Below are 24,374 nucleotides of genomic sequence, written 5' to 3'. Positions count from 1 at the left end.
TCCCAGAGATTAGTCATCTTTTAAAAATGCAACTCAGGTCACGTTACTCCCCCTCCATCACCTCTCCAGCAGTCTTCTGTTGTACTCAGAACAAAACCCAGAGTCCTGACCTGGCTTCAAAGCTCCATGTGATTTCACGCCTGCCTGAGCGTCCCCTGCCCAAGCCTCGGCCACACTGGCGGGACCACCTGGGCACCCTCTGCCGCAGGCCTTGGCCTTTCTCTTCCTGCTGCCTCTGCTCTTTATCCCTCAGCCTTTGCTTGGTTCCTTCTCATAGTTTTCTTCCCAGCACAAGTGTTACCTTTTTAGGGAGGCTTTTCCTAACCATTCTGACTAGAGGAGCTTTCATTCAGCCATTCTCTCTCACCCTTTTTGCCTTCAAAGCACTAGATGAAATTCTAATTTACGTATTCGCTGCCAGTCTCTCCCCACTAGACTAAGCTACAAAGAGCAGGAATGTGTCTTGTTTCTTGCTTTGTCCTCAGTACCTAAAGCAATGTCTGAACAAAGCAGATGAATTTGTTGAATGACTGAACAAATGCCTGCCTTTCTACATTGGGGCCAGCCTTACTTCTTTTAAATTTTTACTGAATGTCTATAGAAGAGAAAATATTAACCCACTCAGTCTGGAGCAAGGGTGGATAGCCCTTCTGGCCCAATGTTCTAATCTTGCTTTTGTCTCTGACAGGATTAGAATCTTAAATACGTCCTATTCCTTCCATGATCATTGTTAGATACAGGCATTAGCAGTAAGCTTTTTATCCTTGGTTGGCTGTAACAAAATTGAGCTCAAGTGTGGCTAGTTTCTCTACATTCAAGTTTGCCGTGATGGCACTGTTTCAATTGTGTTTTCATTATTTTCCTGCTAATAGCATGTTTCAAATCCTAAGATTCCAATAACATCTTGCTGGAAAAAAAAGTCTGTGTTTACATCACACCCAGTGTCGAACTGTCCATAGAAAAGACCAGGCTACACAATGCTGCAAAGCAGTCCCTGAAGGACCAGGCTCACAGCACTGGTGGCCCTGCTTACCTGTGAGGGAGTCGCTCAGGTAAATCTTGTATCTAAGGGAGTTGCACAGCTGCACCCCCACAAACTTTTTATACCATGTCCTTTTGACATACTGTTTGCCCTTACATTCTGAGTAAGAGTCTGAATTAAAGGGTCTTTCGGTCCAGATGGCATCTCTTCCTGCTGTAAAAGGAAAACACATGGTCTGAGTTAAGTATCTGACTTTGGGTACTGAAGAGCTGTCTTAAAAGCTTTTAAAAAAAAGCAGTTCGCAAAGTTCATTGTCAGCTTGCCCATACCTGATTCTCTCTAAAGCTAAATATCGGGGCCGAAGATTTAGGAATTTTAACATGTGATCAACACGTAACCCCTCCATTAAGTTTCTGTCAATAGTGAGGTAAATCTTGGAGCAGCACATGTCAATGTTAAATAGCCCCTGACTTGCTAGATGTAGACAGCATCCTTTTAGGAGCAAATGTAGGTTTCTTTTTTGTAGCATATTATACAATTTAAGCAGTTGCCTTAATGTGACCTACTAAAAGTGGAAATGGTGGTGCTATATCTTGACTTATTAAACAGAATTTTAAGCTGATCTGTTACATAAATGAAAAGCAGGTTTCAAAATATTCAGCTTGTTCCTGAAACAACATAGGCTCTCAGTGTTACTGAGTGTTTTAGGTAAATGCTCACACCTGATTGATATTCTAAGAAGACTAAGTGGACTAAAACATCATGACTAAAATTCTGCCATGCCTGTTTAGTTGACTCATTGCAGTCAAGCATGTAGTCGTGTTCTCATTGAGACAGGTACTTACCAGAAACTGGCTCGCTCACTCTTGGGTCGGCTGAGGAGAAATAGCAAACACAAAAGTCAGATGTTATTAGGTGAGCCAGTCCGTGTTCCAGTGGGATAGTGAAGGAACTGGGCGCTTACAGTTGCTAAGAAATCTTGCAAAATAGTACACTCTTGCTAAAGTCTGAGCTTGAAAATTGTGTAATTTTGTTTTGGGAATTGTTCTCCATTGGAGAATTTCCTCTGCCAAGTACTCAGATGTATCTTTCTGTGATTTGAGTAGTTAAGAGTCTGTCTTGCTGTTCTAGATTTTACTTTCATTTAAAATTCTTCCTCTTTTAGTTTCATACAAAAACCACTGATGCTAAAATCACCAAGATGGAGTAGAGACGTATCTTACTAAGGAGTTGGAGCATAGGCCAAATTAAAAAAATTTCATAGCTGTTTATCATAAAAACTATCAAATGAATTCCCTTTCTAGATACTATGGCTCAGCAGGTCTGATACTTTGATTCTAGGCATAGAGAGGAGTTCATGATTTTTGAGTATAGACTGACTCCATGATTTTTTCTTTTAAACTGATATCCCTTTTTTTCTGACATCAAGATAAATGAGGAAAAAAATAAGTGGTGTTTCCTTGAAAGTACCTTCATCAGTTTGCTTTTTCAAATGGATGGTTTTTGAAACTCAAGAAGCACTTTACCCAGTGGTAAAGCTGGGTTTCAAACAGGCTGTGCAAACCAGTGTGGCCCTTTATGTCCTCGCTGGGGGTTACTGTTGATGCGGTTACCTGATTCAGTGCTGAATGACACTGTGTTGCTGGCGGGGCCTTCACCAAGTGGGTTTTTGGGTTTCACCTGGAATTCGTAGCTGTTTAGGGGGGGAAAAAAAGTAACATTGTCTTCAGGGGTAGGAAACAGCATGTCCTTGTTATACTGACATTTCTCCTGATTCCACCTTGAAACCATCATGATGGGGAACGGACGTATGTCCTAGAAGGGGCTTCAGGAAAGAAAAATTTCTTTAATTTTACTTTCCAAACAGCTTCTCTAATTGTTTTCTAGAAGAAAAGGGTTAGGTTAATAAAAAAAAAGATAGTTGTCTTTTAAAAACTCTGAATTAGTAGAAATAACTGGGCAGACTGCTAATGGGACACACAGGAAAGAGGTATGTGGTGGGCCCAGGCCAACACCAGTGACAAGGGGCCTCCGTTTCCTTAAATGTTTCAGCTACTCCCTGGAAGCAAAGAATTGCAACAGTTCCTTTTTACTCATTATCCCAACCCTGGATATAGCCTTAGACTTAGGCAATGTTCCTTGTTGTGGGGTTTGAACTGCCTATGTCAGGATCACAAGATAGAGTTGCAGTGGGGAAAGTGTTTAAAACACAGCTCTCTTGCTCCATCCTAGCTACTGAATCAATTTTTGATCAGTGTTTACAAGTTCCAGGTCAGTATAGCACATTCCTGAGGTGAATCCTGTGCCCAATGACACTGGAGAACTACTAGACGAAGCTATGGAAGCAGTTGCACATGAGGATATTTTGTTGCAAGGAGTTCCCAGTCATCTCCTGAAACTCAAGTCTTCTGCGGATCACAGGACGCCACGATAGATCCACAGCAGAGGCACGGTAGTGCCACCTCATGAAGAGCTGGACACAAGGACACTCTTCTTTCCCTCTGTACACACAGAAAATGTGGAGATTCATATGGGCCAGGCCCTTAACCCTTTATGTTAAAAAACAAAACACAAAATGAGCCCAGATCCCTTGAAGTTATAAGGATGTTTGAGTCTATTCTTAAGAATTAATTATGCGCTAAATTGCTGTGCAACAGTTGACAAATTTCATCCATCAAATACGCAAGCAGAGCAAATCCTTTTAAATTCAAACAGTAAAGCTACAGTAAAGCTGTTTGCCTGAAACTGAGAGTTCCTTTCAGGAGCAGACTTAGCAGGAAAGTAATTTCGAATGTGAAACCAACTTGAGTCAGCTGATAATACTGTGAGTCTCAAATCTGGAAAAGGCTTCGGGGAGATAATTCCCCTTTTTGAGAAGTTTGTAACTGAGTAAGTGCAGAACACACAAAAGACAGAAACAAGTGAAAAACGGAAGGGCGATAGCTCTCAATTTGGTACGAAGGATACCAAGTGAGTAGTCACAGAACTTTCTGAGGCTCAGCAGTCAGAGTTTTGAATACTGAAGCAGCGTAGTAAGACAGTTCTAGAATCTCTAAGGAAGGCAGATTCCAGCATTACAATGGCAGCTACTTCCTGTGTTTACTATGTGTTTACTATGTATCAGACGCTACATGACACACAATAATAGCACACACCAAACCCCCAGAGTAGGGAGTGTCCTATTTTTTAGTTAAGAAAAATGAGGGTCTTAACCGTTATTCTATTACTGTCTTTGCTTTTCCAAACTTCCAAACTTTGTGATATGGGGATTTAAATGTGCAGGGTTTTTATAGTGAGAGACTGCACATCAAAGCATGTTGTAAACTAACCAACTGATAGAAACTGCCTTTATCCTTTGTATTAAGAGTCAGTATAAAACCACCCATGTGACTCATTTAAATAAACTGCACATACATGGGATACTTTGGCATAGAATATTTCCCACAGGTGTAGGTTCTAGCTAAGAAGCCTGAAAACCTTATAAAAAAGAAAAAAAAAATCACCCCACGATGGTGATCTGAAAATGGAAAAAAGAAATCACAGGCATCTGGACTTTGATTCAAGTAGGCAGTGCATTCCACATTCCAGGCCACTGCCCAAAAGCCCTGTGCTTTGGCCAAGTGTGATGGCTGAAATTATCTCCACGTCTTTTTATTTCAGTTATTTACACTTCAGCTTCATTTGTAGTACGGCCACAAACGTCAATAAACTACTTTTTCATGTTTTGGGGGGTTTTTGGCCACCATTTTATGACACTTGACAAGTTTGGAAGAAATCACTTTAAACTAAGTTTAATCAACAGCATGGAAATTAAAAGACACATGTTTTTGGCTGATTAGACAAAATATTTTCAAAGGAAAAAATCTTTTCCAAGAAGCACATTTTGTCGCACTGTGACACTATAGGTATAAGAGCGTAATAATGTCTCAGAGAAAGTACTGATTGCACATAGGAAATAAGCAAAGGATTCAAGCTATGCAAAAATTTCAGAGAGGACAAGACAGTTATTGAAAAATAAAAAGTACAGAATAAATAAAACTTTAGAAAGTTTGGAAGATAAAAATTAAGGAAATTTTAAAAGTACTGCAACAAAAAGAGACGAAAAATGAGAAAGAATAAGGAAATTAGTGGATTATTTCAGGGAACACAATACTTAACTAGTAGGCTCTAGGGGAGGGTGTAGCTCAGTGGTAGAGCACGCACTTAGTATGCACGAGGTCCTGGGTTCAATCCCCAGTACCTCCATTAAATAAATAAACCTGATAACAGCCTCCCCCCACCTGAAAAAAAAACAAAAAACAAAAAAATACCCTAGTAGGTTCTAGAAGAGAGAGGAGGGGAAAAGGAGGGTAGAACATTATCCTAGAAAGTTTTTAAGTAATTTCCCAGAATCGAAAGAGATGGGTTTCCAGGAAAAGGCTTAATGTTTGTCCAGCAAAATGAGAAAAGAAAAAAGACAAGCACAAGTTGGAAAATTTCAGAGTACTGCGATAAAGACAAGATCTTTAAAATATTCTGAGAAAACAATAGGTCCCACTCAAAGGATTCAGAGTCAGAATGACAGGTGGCATCTTAGCTCTGGAAGTTAGAAAACAACGGAACAATGCCTTCAAGAGTCTCCATTTTATCCTAAAATATATGTGTGGCTGAGCAACAGTATCAGAGTAAAAGAAAGATATTTTCAGACACAAAAGGACTCAAAAATATTTTCTTCCATAACCTTTTCTCAGGATGTATTTCTCAAGAAATGCCAGAAAGCAAGGGAGTAAATAAACAAGGAAGACATGGGATGTAGGAATTAGAGGACTCAACACAGGAGAGAGGCAAATAATGATGGTGAGGGATTCCAGGAGATGTTGCCATAAACAAAGAAATACACATAACAAATACACAATTTGCGAATTTGACCATTTGGAGAAATGGTCAGTCTAAAACTACAGATTTAATTAACAGAAGAAATAGCTAAGATAATTGAAAATGAGAGAGGGTTGACTAAGATGGGGACACAGTATCTCCTCCTGCGCTCTCCTCCCACAGACACATCGACTGCACAGCTGAGGACAGTCAGCTGTACCCCACATATAATACCCCAACTTAACACTCCCACTTGAGGGACGGGTCCCCTAAACACCAAGCTCTGAAAGCCAGTAGGGCTTGTGTTTATGCGACGCATAAGGATATAGCAAATAAGCTGTACTTCCCAAGTGCACGAGCACCCACCATGGCCATGCCCCCAGGGCTTAGTGGAGAGAGAACATGTCTGTGCCCGTTTTTACAGCTTCCGTCTAAAGGGATGAGTCCCCATATCACCTGGCTCTGATAGCCAACAGGGCTTGCATTCATGAGTCCCAGAGCACCACAGTAAAGAAGCGGTTCTTAACTAGCTATCCCCCAGGGCTGCGCACAGAGGAAGCAGGCAAAAACGCCCATCTTCCATCTTTCTCTGAAAGGGATTTACCTGCATACTTTGAAGGGCTGATACCTGAAGGTGAGGCCTCTAACTGCAGGTATATTTAGGGGTTGGCTGTGATCCTCCCCCAGAGACAGGAAAGCTAGCAGACACCTTCCCTGCCCTCTCCCTCCAACCCACTCCAACAGTAAAACCAAGTCACTAGTATCTCCCTGGAAGAAGTCTGTATAAATGACTGACACCTTAGCTTCTGCAGTTGCTGCCCAAGGGGCTAGGTCTCCACATTGCCTGGCTCTGAGAGCCAGTGGGGCTTGCATTTACAAGTTCCACAGGATTAGCAAAGAAAGAAACAGTTTTTAATGGATACAGGAGCACACTTCCCTCCTCACCCGCACCCCGCCCCAGCTATATCCCACACTGATTATGAGACCCACATTAATTATAAAATTGTCAAAAGTTAAAGACAAGGAGAGAATCTTAAGAGCAACAGGGGTAAAGCAACTAGTTATGTACAAGTGAACTCACAGAACAGTATCAGCAAGTTTTTCAGCAGAAACTTTCAGGTCAGAAGAGAGTGGCATGATATATTCAAAGTGCTGAAATTAAAAACAAACAAACAAACTACTCATAAAAGTTGCTCTTCAGAATTGAAGGAGAGAGTTTTCTAGACAAACAAGAGCTAAAGAGTTCATCACTACTACACTGGTCTTACGAGAACTGTTAGAGTTCTTCAAACAGAAGCAAAAGGATGCTAATTACTAACAGGAAAACACAAAAGTATAAAATTCAAAAGTAAATATACGGTTCCATTCAGAATACTTTAATGTTGAAATCATGGTGGGTAAATCACTTATAACTCTAATATAAGAATTAAAAGAAAAATATTATAATAACTTTATAATAATTAATGGATACACAGTATAAAAAAGGTAAATTGTGACATCAAAAATAAAATGTGGAGAGAAGATAAAAAAGTAGAGCCTTTGTATGTGTTTGAAGTTAAGCTGTCATCAGCTTAAAATAGACTTACGTTTTATGTGTGCCTCATGGTGATAACCAATGGTAGATACACACACAATAAAGAGAACAGAATCACATCATAACTTTACAGAAAGCTATCAAATCACAAAGGAAGAGAGCAAGAGAGGAACAAAGGAACAAAGGAATTACAACCACCAGAAAATAATGAACAAAATAGCAACAGTAAGTTCATACCTATCAGTAATTACTTTAAATGTAAATGGGACTAAATTCTCCAATCAAAAGACATACAGTGACTGAATGGATAGAAAAATAAGATCCATCTAATACTGCCTACAAGAGACTCACTTCAGCTTTAAGGACACACACAGACTGAAAGAGAAAAGACAGAAAAGATACTCCATGCAAATGGAAACCAACAGACAGCAGGGGTACCTATATATAAGATAAAGTAGACTTTAAGGCAAAGATTAATAAGAGAAAAAGAAGGTCACTATATAATGATAAAGGAGTCAGTTCATCAAGAGGATATAACGTTTGCAAATATTTATGTACTCAACATAGAAGGACCTTAATATACAAAGCAAATATTGGGTGGAAGTTATAGCTTAGTGGTAGAGTGTGTATTTAGCATGCGTGAGGTCCTGAGTTCAATCCCCAGTACCTCCATTAAAATAAACAAACAAACAAATAAATAAATAAACCTAATTACCCCCCAAACAAAACAAAACAAAAAACCAAGTTGGACCAAAAAAAGGCAAAAAAACCCCAAAAAACAAAGATCAATTAAAAAAACAAAGCAAATATTAACAGATCTGTGGGGGGAACAGATAGCACTAAACTATAATAATAGCAGAAGATTTCAATACCACACTTTCAACAGTGTGTGGATCATCCACACAGAAAATTAATAAGGAAACATTGGACTTAACATACATGTTGGGCCAGAGGAACCTAATGGACATATACAGAGCATTCCACCCAAAAGCAACAGAATACACTTTTTTCTCAAGTGCACATGGAACACTCTTCAGGATAGGTCACATGTTAGGCTGTAAAACAAGTCTTCATGTGTGAGGTCCTGGGTTCAATCCCCAGTACCTCTATTAAATAAATAAACAAACCTAATTACCTCCTCTCCCAACCAATAAATAAATTAAAAAAAAACAAGTCTTAATAAATTTAAGAAAATTGAAATCATATAAAGTATCTTTTCTAGGCAGTATGATAAGAGAATAGAAATCAATTACAAGGAGAAATGGGAAAGTTCATACTATTGAATAACCAATGAGTCAAAGAAAAAAATCAAAAGAGTAATCAAAATATATCTTGAGCCAAAGGAAAATGGAAAGACAACATAGCAAAATTTATGGGCTGACTCAAAAGCAATTCTAAGAGGGACATTTATAGTAATAAATGCTTAGATTAAGAAAAAAGATATAAAAAATATACAACCTAACTTCACACCTCAAGGAACTTGAAAAAGAGAACTAAGCCCAAACTTAGTAGAAGGAAGGAAATAACAAAGATCAGAGTAGAAGTAAAAGAAATAGGGACCAGAGAAGCAAAAGAAAAGATCAACAAAACTAAGAGCTGAATAAGTGGTCCCTTGAATAAATAGTGTTGGAAAACTGGATAGCCACATGCAAAAGAACGAAACTGGACCCTTATCTTATACCATACACAAAAGTCAACTCAGAAGGGTTTAAAGACCTAAACATAAAACTTGAAATCACAAAACTCTTCAAAGAAAACAAGAGGTAAGCAACTTGACATCAATCTTAGCAATGATTTTTGAATCTGACTCCAAAAGCAAAGGCAACAAAAGCAAAGACAAAACAAAACAAAACAAAAAAACCATCAGGACTACATCAAACTAAAAATCTGCCCTGCAAAGGGAACCATCAATAAAATGTAAAGGCAACCTATGGAATGGGAGAAAATATTTGCAAAACAGATATTTGATAGGTGGTTAATATCCCAGACATATAAGGAACCCATAAAATTCAATAACAAAAAAGCAAATGACCCAATTAAAAAATGGGCAAAGGACCTGAAAAGACATTTTTTTCCAAAGAAGATATACAAATAGTCAATAGGCACATGAAAAAATGCTCAGCGTCACTAATCATCAGAGAGATGCAAATCAAAACCCCAATGAGATATTACCTCACACCCATTAGGGTGATCTGTTATCCAAAAGACAAGAGGCAGCAAATGCTGGTGAAGATGTGGATTAAAGGGAACACTTGTGCACTGTTGGTGGGAATGTAAATGGTACAGTCACTCTGGAAAATAGTATGGAGGCTCCTTAAGAAATTAAAACTAGAATTACCATGTGATCCAGTAATCCCACCTCTGGGTGTATATCCAAGGAAATGAAATCATTATCTTGAAGAGATACCTGTACTCCCATGTTCACAGCAGCATTATTCACTCTAACCAAGGTATGGAAACAACTTAAGTGTTCACTGGCAGATGAGTGGATAAAGAAATTGTAACACACACACACACACACACACAAACACACACACACACACACACTTGAGCCTTAAACAATGAGGGGGGTTACAGGTGCCAACACCCCCCTGGGCAGTCGAAAATCTGAGTACTGCTATCTCTGCTGCAAAGTGAGGGAACTGAGAAATGGCTCATCCAAGGGCAGGAAGCTGAAACAGTTTGGATAGAATCAGGACTCAAACCCCAATTCTTTTGATTTCACATACTGTTATCTCTAATCAAAAACAAACCTTCCCCCACACTTACAGATCTGGGGAAAATGAAAATACTGGTACTATACTTATTGGGAAAAAAAGTCCATGTATAAACGGACCCTCACAGTTCAAAACCATGTTGTTCAAGAGTCAGCTATATGTATGTAAGTGGACACACACACATGAATACTACTCAGCCTTAAAAATTAAGGAAATTCTGTCATTTGTGATAACATGCAAACTGGAGGGCTTTACAATAAGTGAAGTAAGCCAAGCAGAGAAAAACAAATATTGCACAGCATCACAGAGGGCAGAAAAGTGATCACAGGGGAAAAGAGGCATTGTAAAAGGGTACAAACTCTCAGTTGTAAGACGAATCGGGTCTGAGGATTTAATGTACAACGTGGTGACTATAGCTGATAACACTATTGTATAACTGAACTGCCAAGAGATTAGAATTTAAATGTCTTCATCAATTAAAAAATAGTAAATATATGAGGTAATGGAGATATTAAATTAATTCAGGAGGAATCCTTTTATAAAATGTATGTACATCAAATCATCATGTTGTACACTTTAAATATCTTACCATTTTGTCAATTATACCTTAATAAAGCTGAAAAAAAGAGCAAAATTATTGAAAACAGTTGATTCCAGCAAACAGCATTTAGGAATAGGAGTGAACTGCTTAGTAGTATTTGAGTCTTAAAACCATACACATGTTCTTCTGATCAAAATGAAAATTAAATTTAAAAAGCCACTTCTAAGACCTCCTTCATCAAATGAGTAAGTGGAGTACAGTCCAGGTGACGGCTGCAGTCAAGCTTTGGGCCTCGCAGAGGACAAGCCAAACGAATCCCACACTCCAGGCAGAAGCCATGCCTGGTTCTTCCTGGGCAGGTATGGATGCAAACAAAAACAGCCTTCCTGGCTGCCCTATCGGGCAGCGTGGTGCTGTGGGTAAGGCCCCGGGTTCTGGAGCCAGAAAGACTTGGGGTTCACAGCCGTACTAATGTGTAACTTTAAGGTAATTACTTAACCTCTCTGAACCTCAATTTCGTCATGTATAAAAATGAGGATAATAATGGTATTTGTCAGCAGACTATTAATTATAGTAATTATCGCCTCATAAGGGCATAAAAGGATTTGGGTTTTTGGAGAGGATTAAATGAGATGATGCACGGAAAAGCATGGTACCAGTCACCAAGTAAGTCATTATAAATGTTCTCTGGTATTCTATTTATAGCTCGAAAGAATTTTTTTTAAAGGTGCTTCTGTTCTTGGGGAACTTGACAAACACTGCCATAGAATTCTCAAGGGAGAACTCTTCCATGTCCACATACTTTTGTGTTTGTAAAGGATGTAAAAAGGGCATCTGTAGTTCACGGGCGAAACTGTCAGAGGCAGGGAGCTCCCACCCGCAGGGTCCAGCCTGAGCCTAACCTCCAGGTCTGGTTAGGGCAGACACTTCTTTCTGTCATTTCCCTTCCTTGTTCCTCTATAACCCTTTTCCTCTATTTTTGCCCATAATACAGAGCTTGAATTGTAGTTTTCATTATTTGATAAACTTAACAAAAGCTCATAAACCTCAAGCAAACCGCTTTTTATATAGAAAGGCCACCCTGTAGCTCTTTGTTGGTCTGAATTGTTTGGTTAGCTTGATTGGACCCCTAGTGTAATCTTGAAATATCTGGGCCCCATTCAGGTCGGGTTTCAGTCAGACAGAGAGAAAGGGAAAAGTGGAATGAGAAGAAAAAAAAAAAAGGTATGGGGCAGTGGAATGGGGAGGGGGAAATCTGTCAGTCAGTTCTCCAAGGGCACTGCAGGATTGTGGAGAGCATGTCTGACACCTGCCATGTGCGGACATTGTGCTGCCTGGGAACATAGGTAAGAAGCAAAGGGCAGAGCTGCAGGGACACTTAGAGGACAAGATAAGCCTAAGTCGAACAGAAGGGAGGAGAGCAGGGCATCAGCAGGCATCTGGGGTCATTAATGAGCTGCCCTGTAGATCCTTAGGGACGTTTCTTGTGTCTCCCATTTCTGTGGGGGACACACAAATTCCAGATCTGGGCTGTACTCTAATTCCACAGTGTTGCTATGAGTATCTTGCACCTCCTCCCTAGATACTAAGGAATTCAAAGTGAAAAGTAATGAAAACAATCTGGTGTCATGAAAAGAACTGCTCTCTTTATAGACCAGCCAGATCCTGTGCTCCTAGCTGTTCTTTTGCCTGATGAAAAGTTGCAATCCTGAGTGATCAAATCAATTTCTTCCTACTTTAATGAGAAAGCAATTGTCCTGCTGCTACTCACATTGACAATAAAACTAAATAAAATGCCTGATGCTCCAGCAGATTAATTTTATCCTTTTCTACAAAGTCCATGAGAAGAGATGTTAGAAAGTTAATTCAGATGGCAGAGGCCAGAATTTCAAAAGACACTATGAGTAAGGGCATAATGGCCATTCCACACGCCTGCTTTGTTCAATCAGATTTACAGTTTACAAGAAGCTACTGCCTCTCTTCCAGTTTATTCTCAGTGCCAAGATTGCATGAAGTCAAACAACATAAACAACAGTCCCAAACTGTCTTTGCTGTCAACTACAGGAGACTTGGGGAGGTCTTAGCCATAGAGGAAGGACTGTTCTCCAGAATCCTCACGCCACAGAGGACGGTGAAGTACTTGAGCACATTAAGTAAACTTGATTTATCTTAATTACCCGACAGAGTACATTTTCCATAGGAAATTGCTGGGCCACATGTACGTCTGGCACACAAAGTGGATTCTTCAGTGTTTTTAGCCAAGCGAGGGGAGACATAGGCTCACATGTAGAGAAGAGTGAGGTTAAAGGGCTTTTTAAGTGGACAGTGATTGTGTGTCAAGCCACAGTGTCCAACCAGTTCATCAGGAAGGACCTGGCCCATGGATGGATTACCAAAATGCGTGCTAAAAATAATTTTTCCAAAAACAGATTACAGACCACAGAAGGATTCAAAGCAAAAATGGTTATTCAGGACAATTCTACTTGCCGTACAACTGACCTCAGTTTTGGATTTTCAGTTCCAGTTTTCCCACTGAGTCTGTTCATGGCTGCTGAGAGCATAAGATTTTATCACTTTAGAGCTGGGAGAGACTTCAAGATCAATGTGTCCACACTTCCCTTTAAGGAATGGTGTAAGACTTAGTTTTTATCTTTATTTTTTTCCTGTTTTTTATTTTTTTAATGGAGGTACTGGGGACTGAACCCAGGACCTCATGCATGCTAAGCATATGCTCTACCACTGAGCTACACTCATCCTTAAGACTGATTTTTTTTAAAGCCATATACTTTATCAGTCCTGCTGTTCACAGAACTTAATATAATCATAGTGGTCTTTGCAAACAAAGTAGTTGGCTCTAGACAGGAGAGGCTCTTCATAATATTTTTCTTTTAAACAAGAGCCACACAATGAGGTTTCATGGGGAATAAAATAAGTGGAAAATAAATATTGGGTAGTGAGCTAGATGGGTGCTGATTCAGCTGGACACTAACATCTCTACATTTTCTTTGTGTTTTAGGGGTGGGGTTGAGAGATGGATCCTCTACAGAAAGCGATGGAGTTGTGCCACAGCTGTATGCCTCTCTTAACAGAGCTCTGCTGCCTTGACTTGAGTAAAACAGCTCTGGTTCCCCACAAACAGCCCCTCTCCCTGTGCACACGTATCTTCTGGGCCGGTCCGCACCATGCCGCCTTCAGGGCTGCACCCAGAGTCCTCAGAGCAGCTGAGAGGCTCCTCTTTCTACAAACAGAAACATCTCTCACTGGGTGAGCAGCCGAAACCTTCCAGCAGCTAGATGGCTGCTGGATGGTCCCTTACCTGTGGCTTATTTTTTGAGCTTCTGCAAAATAAATCAAAACCCACCTAAGTCATTAAAACTGACTATACTTCAATAAAAATATATTAAAAAATTAATAAGCTTTAAGGCAGAGAAACAAAAGCAAAAAACCCAAAAAACAAAAAACAGCAAAAAATCAGGCAGGGAAAAGGGTAACAAACACTGTAAGAAGGAAAGGGCAGCGTCATGGACTATCTGTTTGGTTTTAGAACAGTGTGAACATTTAGAATTTTTAACCAAAACCCCTCTGTAGGTCTGTTTTCTCTGCCTTGATTCTCCTGGGTTAAATGTTCTCACACCAAGCTCTGCTCCACCCGTGTCAGTGTGTAGTGATTAGCCCGCAATTATCACCTGGTTTGGGAGTGCATTTTTTTTTCAGTCAGGACAGATGATAGGAAATGCTACTACAATCAATTATTTCTATGTGTCTCCTGGAATTAGAACGATGCTATAGATATCTTTCAGAAGTTATTATCTTCCAGCTTTTTAAATAGTGAATTCCAGAACTTAATGGGGGAATGTTAACAGCTATAATTCAAGTTTGTCTATTTGGGGAGTTTCCCATATATTTTGACTCAAAATTTTCCACAAACACTGAAATGGACTGAAGTCATTCCTCATTCCTTAATGCTAATAAAAAACACCTGCTAGCTGCCTCCAGTACGTACTTCCTCTTTATTTTACAGAGTAGCTTTATATTAGCATTAATCTTAGATCACGGTTGGGGCAGAGAAGATACAATGGAAAGAAACCTGGCCTTGACAATGTGAGAACGTATGAAAAAAGCCTGCATCGAAAAAGCCAACAAACCCAAATGTGGGAACTCGTGAGTTTATTCCCCTTGCTGTGGCTTCTGTGAGCAGGTGCTTTGAGCAGCAGGTGCTGTATTTCACCTAAGCTGTGCACGAGGACTTCGCCTGAAAGAGCAATCCTGCTGCTGCTCTCCTCTTGCCAGCCCACCCCATTCCATCGCATCCTTCACTGCCACGTTCGCATCCCAAGTGTTCCACAGGCCTTCTCTCCTCCTCTAACTTGCAGAAGGTGGGTGTAAGTCCTACACTGGAAGGTTCTTTTTTCTGCGTTATGATGCTTCACGAATGTCAGTTTTGTTTTCTCAGCTACTTTAAGGCTTCAGAAATTTCAAAATAAATGAAATGGTTCAACTTCACTTTATTCTTCCTTAACTTATTTGGTTATTTGACTAATAGGGGTTCCAACACATAACTTTAATATTTCAGGTCAAAATATTTTTGCCCGATAAAGACAAATTAATCTCCAGCATACATCTGTTCTGAGAGCACAGTGTTCACAGGCTCACTGGGGACTAGGATCTCCTGGACTACGTGATCTCCACAAAGTTTCCCATATGATAGCTGAAACAATTTTCATTAGAGCACATTTACACCCACATGTATTGTATTTGCCATCCATGTGTATTATATGTGCAAAAATGTTCTTTACTTCAAACTACTGATACACAACTTTTAAATCATGACCCATTAGGGACTGTCAATATAATCCTGGTCAAATTGTATTTGAAAGGGAGGGTATAATTCAATTGTAGAGTGCATGCTTAGCATGCATGAGGTCCTGGGTTCAATCCCCAGAACCTCCATCAAATAAATAAATAAGCCTAATTAACTCCCCCGACCCCCAAATCATATATTAGAACATGAACAATCTTCATATCTGAATGGATTTCAATCACACCAAACTAAAAATAACTTTAAATAAGCCACATACAGACACACTTAATGGCCCTAAGTTTACACTAAGTAATACAAGTTGGCATGGGTGTCTGAATTCAGTGATTCCTAAACCAAATTTAATATTGATTTTTCCAAAGACAAATCCAGAAAGGGCCACCTTTGGGCTCTGCTTGTCCTGAGATAAGGACAGGCGGCAGGGGTCCTCCGTAGAAGGCGCACCGACGAAGGACAGGGCAGACAGGCAAGACACATCCTCTGAGGGTGGGATAAAGGGGGCATGGTTGTCTTTGAGTCTGAGGCAGACTCCAGAAACAAGGAGCGTGAGTCCAGAACAATTACAACCAGAAGCTAGACGTGAACCCCATGACCTGACTGGTCCTGCGATTCCAGGATGAAATCCAGCTCAGCACAAAGGCACTATTCTCTTATGCACCTATTTGATCAATTAGGTCAGATGCCAACATGGTACTCTTGCTAGAAATTAACAAAAAGTTCTTTTTAGTTAGATTTGTTCTACCAACTGCTGCTAATTATAAAGAGCTATAGTATTGAGTGATTATTTTGACTAAATGAAAGAATGAAAACTAAAATGAAAGTCAGAGTAAGTCACTCCCCAGTTCCTATCCTTCAGGGTCTCCCCGTCCTGTGGTCAAGTGTCCTGATCTGGCACAGAAGGCCTTCCATAACTTGGCTTCCACAGCTTCCATCCACTTTTCACCCCTCCCCCCGGTGAACGCTGCACACATGCCATTTCGGGCCACTGCCCTGACACGTGCTGTTCTCTCTGACATCATTCCCCTACCATGTCACTGGGTGCCCCCTTCCCACACATCCTTCAAGCCTCAGCCCAGGTGTCACCCTTTCCAGGAAGTTTTCCCTGACTCCCCCAGACTTGGCGACGCGCTGCCTACTCCGAGCTCCCACCGCACCTGGGTGCGGACTTCTACCAGTGCTCTCAGCACTTTGTACAGAATAATCGCTCATTGGTGACCTGCCCCACCAGCCTGGACCTCCTCAAGGGCAGGCACCATGTTTACTCCTGTTTGTTGGCACAACACCAAGCACATGGCTGAGCACATCGCTGGCACTCAGTAAATGCCAGGTGAATGCATATGCGAGCCTTCTACAAACAAAATCAGGTTTAAAATGTCACTGGAATAACTGTGTTCTACTTCTGATCATGAGCTGGGAGGCGCACTATGAAATCGGAGAGCAGCCTGATTCAGAAAAGGGACACAGTGAGCACTGAGAAACTGGATGCCCTTCAGTGTACTTTCTGTGTACCACACAGCTCACTTTTTCTCAAGTGGAGTAAAAAGCAGGACACTGAAGAAAAGAAAACAAGTTCTGTAAGTTTGAGGATTGACAAGGTTGTCTTTGAGTCTGATGCAAACTCCAATTATCCATTTATGAAAGTCCAAATTAAATGACCTCTTCTCTCACTCTTTACTTAATTAAAATATGTTATGGTAAAAATCGGCTCTCTCCCTGTTAACCTGGCTAAGGAAACGGAACCAAGATCATCAAATGGGCTTTTACTGAAATTTTTCAGTAAAAATACTTATTTTGGCTAACTTAGTATCTTTAAGAAAATAAGCAGTTGCAAAAATTTCCATATTACAACTCAAATAGAGAACTTCAGAGAAAACAGACACTTGTGGACAAGAGTTATTTTCGCAGTACAGGACTACAGCTTGCATACAGCAACCCCTCCATAGTGAATTAGATGCTTGCTTTTCCCCTGAAAAGACTGGAAGAGTCTCACTGCTGTCAGAGCCAAAACAGGCTCTTCTGGGTGTCACACTCAATGCCTAATTCAGTTCAGTCAAATGACCACCATGAAAGATGCGAGAAATAAAACATGAAAAAAAAATCTCTGATGCTGAAGCTCCAGTCTTCACCTCTGCTGATCTTTTTAACACTGAGGAACTTTATCAAGTTATGAAATACTCAATCGGAAAAATCTGATTCTGTTCCTCTGAAAACTGATCTATGTTGCTTGATGTACTATAACTTAGGATGTCAGGGTTTTTTTTGGTTTTTCTGGGGTTTTTTTGTTGTTGTTGTTGCTGGTTTATACTGAAATCATAGACAGTTTATCGAACAGTGTTTTGGAGTTTGAGGAAAGAAAGTGATTTCTCACAGAGAGTGAAATCTAGTCCAGAAATGAATTTAGCATGTTGGTTTATTAAGAAAATGCTTGGCTGTATCCACTGGAGAATCCCTTTGAGCAACGCATTTGATGATTTAGCCATATGAAACAAAACAAAAACCCCAAACACTTTTCCTACCACATTTCTAGAAATATCTAAAGCTCTTAACTTTTTTGCAATAATAAATTGATAAAATATTGGGTATTTGAGAGTTAAAAAGGAATCACAAACTTTACAGCAATATAAACAACCTGATATCAATGTGCAATACAGGTTGCTGAGAGAAGTTGTTTGTTATTGAACAATGTTAATATTACATATTTCCATTTTCAAAAATCTGTGTGCTTATTTGTCTATGATAAAAAGACCCAAAAGCAAAGGAGCGCTATGTCTGGGACTAGCCTGTAGCTGTTTTAAGCATTAACTATCACAAACTTTCACCTACATTTGCTGAAATGTTTCGCGGGGTTTTGTCTCTTTGCCCTCCCCTTTCCACGTGCCAGCCAGATTCCTCTGTGCTTCCCCTCTAGTGAACACCAGGCACACTCCAGTTGTCTCTGGTCTACAGACCTTTCATCCTCTAAATTTTGGTATTTAATATCAACATTAGATGTTAATGGCCTTCTACTTTTCAGTGTTCCCAGCTACACTGTAAACTTACACGACCATCTTGTCAGCTCTTGTATCCTCACCAATAACTTGTGTATTTGCAAACCACGACTCTAGGGCTATCTAGCACTGTGCACAGAAAGCCAAAGAACGAAATGCAAACCAGAGCTTAAGATCAAGAAGGATGATGTCATTTCATTCCTTTGCTACGATTTCTGCACTCTCAGAATTCACCTGGAATAGCGCTGGTGGCTTACCTTGTGTCTGGCTTTAGATTTTCTACTGTGGAGAAGGTTTGATTTGTAGTTTGAATGGACTTGTTCTTCCCACTGAATGATCCATTTTCTCTGGATATAACTTCATATTCTGAAAAGCAAAAAAGCCAACAGTCTTTACGTTCTGGAGATTTAATTGTTCTTGAAGCTAACAGCATAACAAAGTCACTCTCATAAAAGTGAGCAACTGAGACTGCGGTCCTAGAAGTGGATTGATGGTGCACATTAGTAACTTCCAAATGGGGACTGTCAGCAGACGATGACGATCCCAGAGCATTGTGGGAGTTGCTCACTGACCATTTCTGTTTTCTCTTTACCAGAGCAGGAAAGGTCTGGTAACTGTGAAGACTGATGACTAACCTATGGTAGCACTGGATACTGGTACCCTACGATTTTGGTAGGTAAGTCAGATAGTCTGCCATCATTGGAAAGCCCAGTGTGGGGAAAGCACTGTATGAGGAGTGGTGGTTCAGTAGAAGCTCACTTCCTGCTCAACAGGGATTTACGATATAGCTGGGGACAGTGTTACTGAATACACAGTACTGCTGCAAAAACTTTGAGTTTAAAACCATAGCAGCAAATAACAATTAACTAAGTAATGAGCTATACTCTCCTATAACTTGTTATTTTGAACTATAGAATTACGGGATGCTGGCACCTACTGCTTATGTAAGTTGCTTAAGTTTTGCACATACTGTTTACATTGCCCCCTTGATAATTACCCTTTTATTAAAAATAAAATTATGCCCTTAAAGTCTACTTAGAGATCTGCATAAATTTAACTTAAGGACATGTTTCTGTGAACTTGTAGTTATCTTCATAATTTAAAAGATAGAATTTCTTTCAGAATCTTAGCTTCATAAATATGTCTTTCATTTTTAAGGCTTTAAAGTGATAATGGCTTTTTCACAAATCCACCAACAATATAAAAATCTACCACCACCAACACAAAAGTATGTGCCCGTATTTCTTATTTTAAAATAGAGGATTTTAGAAATAATTTCATTAACAGTAAAGGTGTAAAAAAATCTACAAAGAACTAATACTGAATAATTGGTATCTTCTTTCCCCTCGGAGGGTTTTATTGCCTTATTATGAGATAATTCACTTAGAAAATACTTATTTATTACAAAGATTGGGAACAACGCATTCTTGTCAACAGACCATGAAAATAATGAGAATACTATGTCTATCAGCCCTCCTGCTGTTACTACTGACAAACAGTAATTTAACAGCTTCTAATTTATGCTGTACAAACTCTCTAAGTTTTATACTCACAATAAATTGCTAACACTGCAAACTATCATTATTATTATTAAATAAAAACCCTAAAGTTCAAAGAGGCTAATTATATACCTATGTTGGATATCTAGAACACAGCCGGTCTGCAATTTAAATCTATGTCAGGATGCTCTTGACGTAGAACGAAATGACACCTTTTAAATAACTTGAAGTTGTCCAAGGACCCAGGCTATGGCCAATTTCTGTGGTGCACCTATGTTGGTGTAGAAGAGACTAGGAGAAGCATCTGAATTTGGATGTTTTTACTAGCGGTGAACATATGCTTGTCAATTACTGACAGAGGTCAACCTGGGAAGGAAGAATATGTTTCACTCTCTTTTTATCTTTCTCACTCCTTTCTTACAAAACCATTTTCCAGTGATGTGAGAATTAACCTATTATCCAAGCTGCTAGTTTATAAAAGATTACATATGAAATAAAGTGGTATTTAATGTAACACAAAAAAATAAACAAAAATTGAAAAAATAGGACAGATCTTTAGGGTATATGGTCCAACATTTAAATATAGACTAGGTGAGTAATGGTTAGGTATGGACTTATTTCTATTTAGAAAATACTATAGCTATAGATGTGGTCTTTATCCATGAAAATTATTATTATAAGTCCAGTATCTAGTGAAAGATCTCATAATAATGTTATAAAAGTAATTGGTTAAAGTATATGCTATTAATGATTCTTTGAGATTACAGGTTTATGTAATTTTTTAAAAAGTTGTATGATGGAAGGAAAATCTAGAAAAGAAAATCCTTCTGCTTTAAAAAGTTAAATCAGCTATTACTGACATACTCAAGTGAATATGTATAGATTTTCAGATACTTTAGATTAACCAGTTCTAACTTGATGTCCTCTGTATTTAAGGCAAGTGAAATTTTATAGACCATTTGGTTTTGTGAGAACTAGGCCTCAGACTATCACAGGAACTCCTTACTAGCATTGCATACGAATTGAGAGTTTTGAACTTTTTAATACGGGTAGATAATCAATAATTAGAGATTGATTTTTAGATGTTGGGAAGACAGCACCTACTGACGTAGTTCCAAGTAAAGAAGCAAGACTAGTCAGATCCCCAGGAACCACAGGCAGCGGCTGCTTCTCAAAACAAAGGCAACCCTTGCACGAGAAAGAAAACACACAAATTTTTTTTTTTTTTAAAGCCAGCTAAGCAAAGATAAGCTGCTTACACTGAAGGTTGCCCAGAACAAAGGATTGTGTCTGAGGAGAAAGAGCTGCCGTTTCCTCCGTTACTCACAGAAAACTTTTTTGGCAGCTCCTTGAACCTCCCCACTCCTCACCTTGCATTGTGTACCGCTTTCTACTCCCCCTGACAGCCTCTGGGTGGGCGCCTCCCCTCACTGTCCACCTGTCCCAGGCACAGGGAGGGGACGTGGGCAGCGGGAACCTTGTGGACTCACGCTCTTTGCTGTATCTTCTAGCTGATTTAGGCTGCTAGTCTTCCCACCCACCCCTTCCCTCTAGTTTGACTATCCTGTTCACTATGGAGAATTAAAATCCCGTACAACAAATTCAAAGAACAAATTCAAATTCAAAGAACAACTTATTTTTTATAGTCATTTTTAGAGAAATTGGGTGAGTGATTAGCAGAATTAAAATCTTCTGAGATGAGCAGAAAATTGACCAGGAATAGAATTAAAAAAAATTTAACAAAAATGACTGAAATAACTTTTAGCCTGCTTGAAAATTCTAGGTCCATCTAGAAATTGGGATGGTGAAAGGAAAACAGGCTTAAATATTATCAGCAGTGGTAACTTCCCATATGTTATCTGTAATTTTCTGGTAATGAAATGTGAAGGTATATCGAGTCTGGATGGTTTTGAAAAATCTCATCTTGATGGAAGGTATGCAACTTAAAGAGATCTGCTAAATTATCAGGGAGCCCATAGACAGGCCAGAGATTATCTTTCCCCATCTCATGACACTACTGATAACAGTGTGCCACAGGGACAGCAGAATCTGCTAGGACCTGCTACTCCTGAACTATGCCTCACAAGTCATAGTTGGACTCAAGGCACCACACTGAGGTATTGCATTGTCAGCTTCCCACCATAGTGACAGTCCTCATGCCATGATCTTACCAGTGACAGTGTCATTTAGTGGCTTATCCCAGTCCAAGATGACAAATGAAGGACATCCTTCCACAGTGACCACAGTGAGGTTGGTAGGTGGGTTCTGCGGGGGGCTGGTGGCATTCCCCTCGGTGGCCTCTTCTTTGGGGAATCGTTTGATGGAGTCAGTGATGGAGCAGGGCCTGTTGTCAGGCTTTTGGATATACCGCACGTGAGGACCTAAGAGAGAGACGACACTGACACTGAGCATTTTTCGAGCTTGTAAGGAAGGTGGAGGTGAACTCATAAATAAAATTATCTGCTTGAGGACATTGGTCTGACATTTTAAGCAGATGGAATGAAAGCAGTGATGTGAATGGTCTGATCTATGAAAATCCGGAATCCTGTCTTCGGGATGCACAACATGCATGTTATTGTTGATTTACTCTTCTAAATAGGTGTAGCTTGCGCTCATATCCAAAAGAAACCTGGCTCCCCTGAGCACGGTTTAAACTGCATAATTTACAGGGCACTGGAAAGGGTACTCAAAAGGGTCTTGCCTTTGTGGTGAGGAATGATCAGCCCTCAGTAAACACAGTTCTGGTCCCACCCAGTAAATCTTAAAAGCTAGACTCAGAAGGATCAAGTGGTTTCAAGTTATTTAACTGCACCCCAGAATAAAATCTAAGAAAATTTTAGGAATAAAAAATATATTCTGCACCCAACCAGATAAAATTACAGGAAAATATTACCCATCATGAGGAGAAAAATAAATCATTTGAAGCCAGCCTAGAACTTGGGTCGATATTCGAATCATCAGACAAGGACAATAGAACAGTTACTATCACTATAATCCACATGGTCATAAAATTAAGAAATGGAAGATATAAAAGAGATCCAAATTAAATTTCTAGAGATATTTAAAGGAAGCAGAGAAGAAAATACATGTTACATACAGAACAATAAAGATAAGGATTGTGGCAGATTTGTCACTGGGAAGAATGCAAGTGAGAAGGCAGTAGAGCAATGACTGCGTAGACTAACAAGCCAAACCAAAACCCCTGTCATCTAGAATTCTGTAACAACTGAAAATCTCTCTTTTTTCTTTTCCCTTTCTTCCTTCCTTCCTTTCTTTTTCTTTCTTTGAGTGTGGGGAAGGTAATTAGGTTTATTTATTCATTTACTTACTTTTTAATGGAGATAGCAGGCATTGAACCCAGGACCCTGTGCAAGCTAAGCATGAGCTCTCCCACTGAGCTATACCCTCCCCCCTGAAACTATCTTTACAAAAAGCAAAGCAAAATACTTTCTAGACATTCAAAAGCTGACAGAATTCATAAGCAGCAGAGTCATCCCACAAGAAAAATTCAAATTCAAGGAAGTCCTTCCAGGCAGACGGAAAATGGTGCCGGATGGAAATATGGCTCCACACAAAGGGATGAAGAGCACTGGAAACAGTAACCCTATAGGTAAGTAAACATGATATTTTTATTATTTAATTATCTCAAAATAATTTGTTATTTAAACAAAAATAATAATAATTTAGTGTGATGTATATAACATGTAAGAGTAAACTGTATAATGACAACAGCCCAAAGGCCAGGAGGAGAGAAAAGCTCTATACTTGTGTAAGGTTCTTACACTGTGAAGTTGTCTGGAAGGTAGACTGTGGCAAGTTAAAGATGCACTCTATGAGCCCCAAAGCAACCACTAAAATAACAAAACAAAGAATTATAGCTAATAAGATAACCAAAAAGATAAAATGGAGTCATAAAAATACCCAGTCCAAAAGAAGGCTGAAAAAGAAGGAAAGAGGGAACAAAGAATAGAAAACAAACAGCAAGATGATGATAAATTTAAACTTAACCATCTCATTAGTCACATTAACTGTAAGGTTCCAAACAGCCCAAATAAAACACAGAGATTGTTAGACTGGGTGAAAAAGCAAGACCCAACTATATGTTACTTATAAGAAAAACATTTTAAATATACAGAGACTAATAGGGTAAGAGTAAAAGGATGAGAAGAAGAGATACCATGATAACCTTTTTCAAAAGAAAGCTTGAATGAATATAGAAGTATCAACAAATCAGATTTCAGAGCAAAGAATGTTACCATAAACAGAAAAAGTCACTTAATAATGACAAAGGATCAATTCATTAGGAGTTTATTACAATCCTAAGTAATTTAGGTCTATACCTAAATACAGGCCTTTAATATACATGTAGCAAAAACTGATAGAACTGCAAGTAGAAATAAATCCACAATTAGAGTCAGAGATTTCAGCATTCTTCTCTCAT

At 39.3% G+C, this 24,374-nt stretch overlaps 2 protein-coding genes across 51 annotated transcripts in view; one reads left to right on the top strand and one right to left on the bottom strand.

Annotated features, from left to right (window-relative positions):
* Window positions 1-24,374, bottom strand: part of ABI3BP (ABI family member 3 binding protein) — a 237,934-nt gene that overhangs the window by 2,950 nt on the left and 210,610 nt on the right. For all 50 annotated transcript variants that reach the window (XM_072966334.1, XM_072966368.1, XM_072966340.1 and 47 more), the window contains 5 exons: window positions 22,105-22,314; window positions 18,692-18,800; window positions 2,596-2,675; window positions 1,828-1,857; window positions 1,034-1,195 (listed from right to left, as the gene is read on the bottom strand). In XM_072966334.1, the coding sequence (XP_072822435.1) occupies window positions 1,034-1,195; window positions 1,828-1,857; window positions 2,596-2,675; window positions 18,692-18,800; window positions 22,105-22,314 (591 nt within the window). The remainder of the gene's footprint in view (window positions 1-1,033; window positions 1,196-1,827; window positions 1,858-2,595; window positions 2,676-18,691; window positions 18,801-22,104; window positions 22,315-24,374) is intronic.
* The window catches only part of LNP1 (leukemia NUP98 fusion partner 1), a 311,204-nt gene that overhangs the window by 252,748 nt on the left and 34,082 nt on the right, over window positions 1-24,374 (top strand). The gene's annotated exons all lie outside the window — the stretch shown is intronic.

The sequence above is a fragment of the Vicugna pacos genome, chromosome 1 (assembly GCF_048564905.1).
Source record: "Vicugna pacos chromosome 1, VicPac4, whole genome shotgun sequence".
Taxonomy (NCBI): domain Eukaryota; kingdom Metazoa; phylum Chordata; class Mammalia; order Artiodactyla; family Camelidae; genus Vicugna; species Vicugna pacos.
This window is presented reverse-complemented; position numbering and strand designations above follow the sequence as displayed.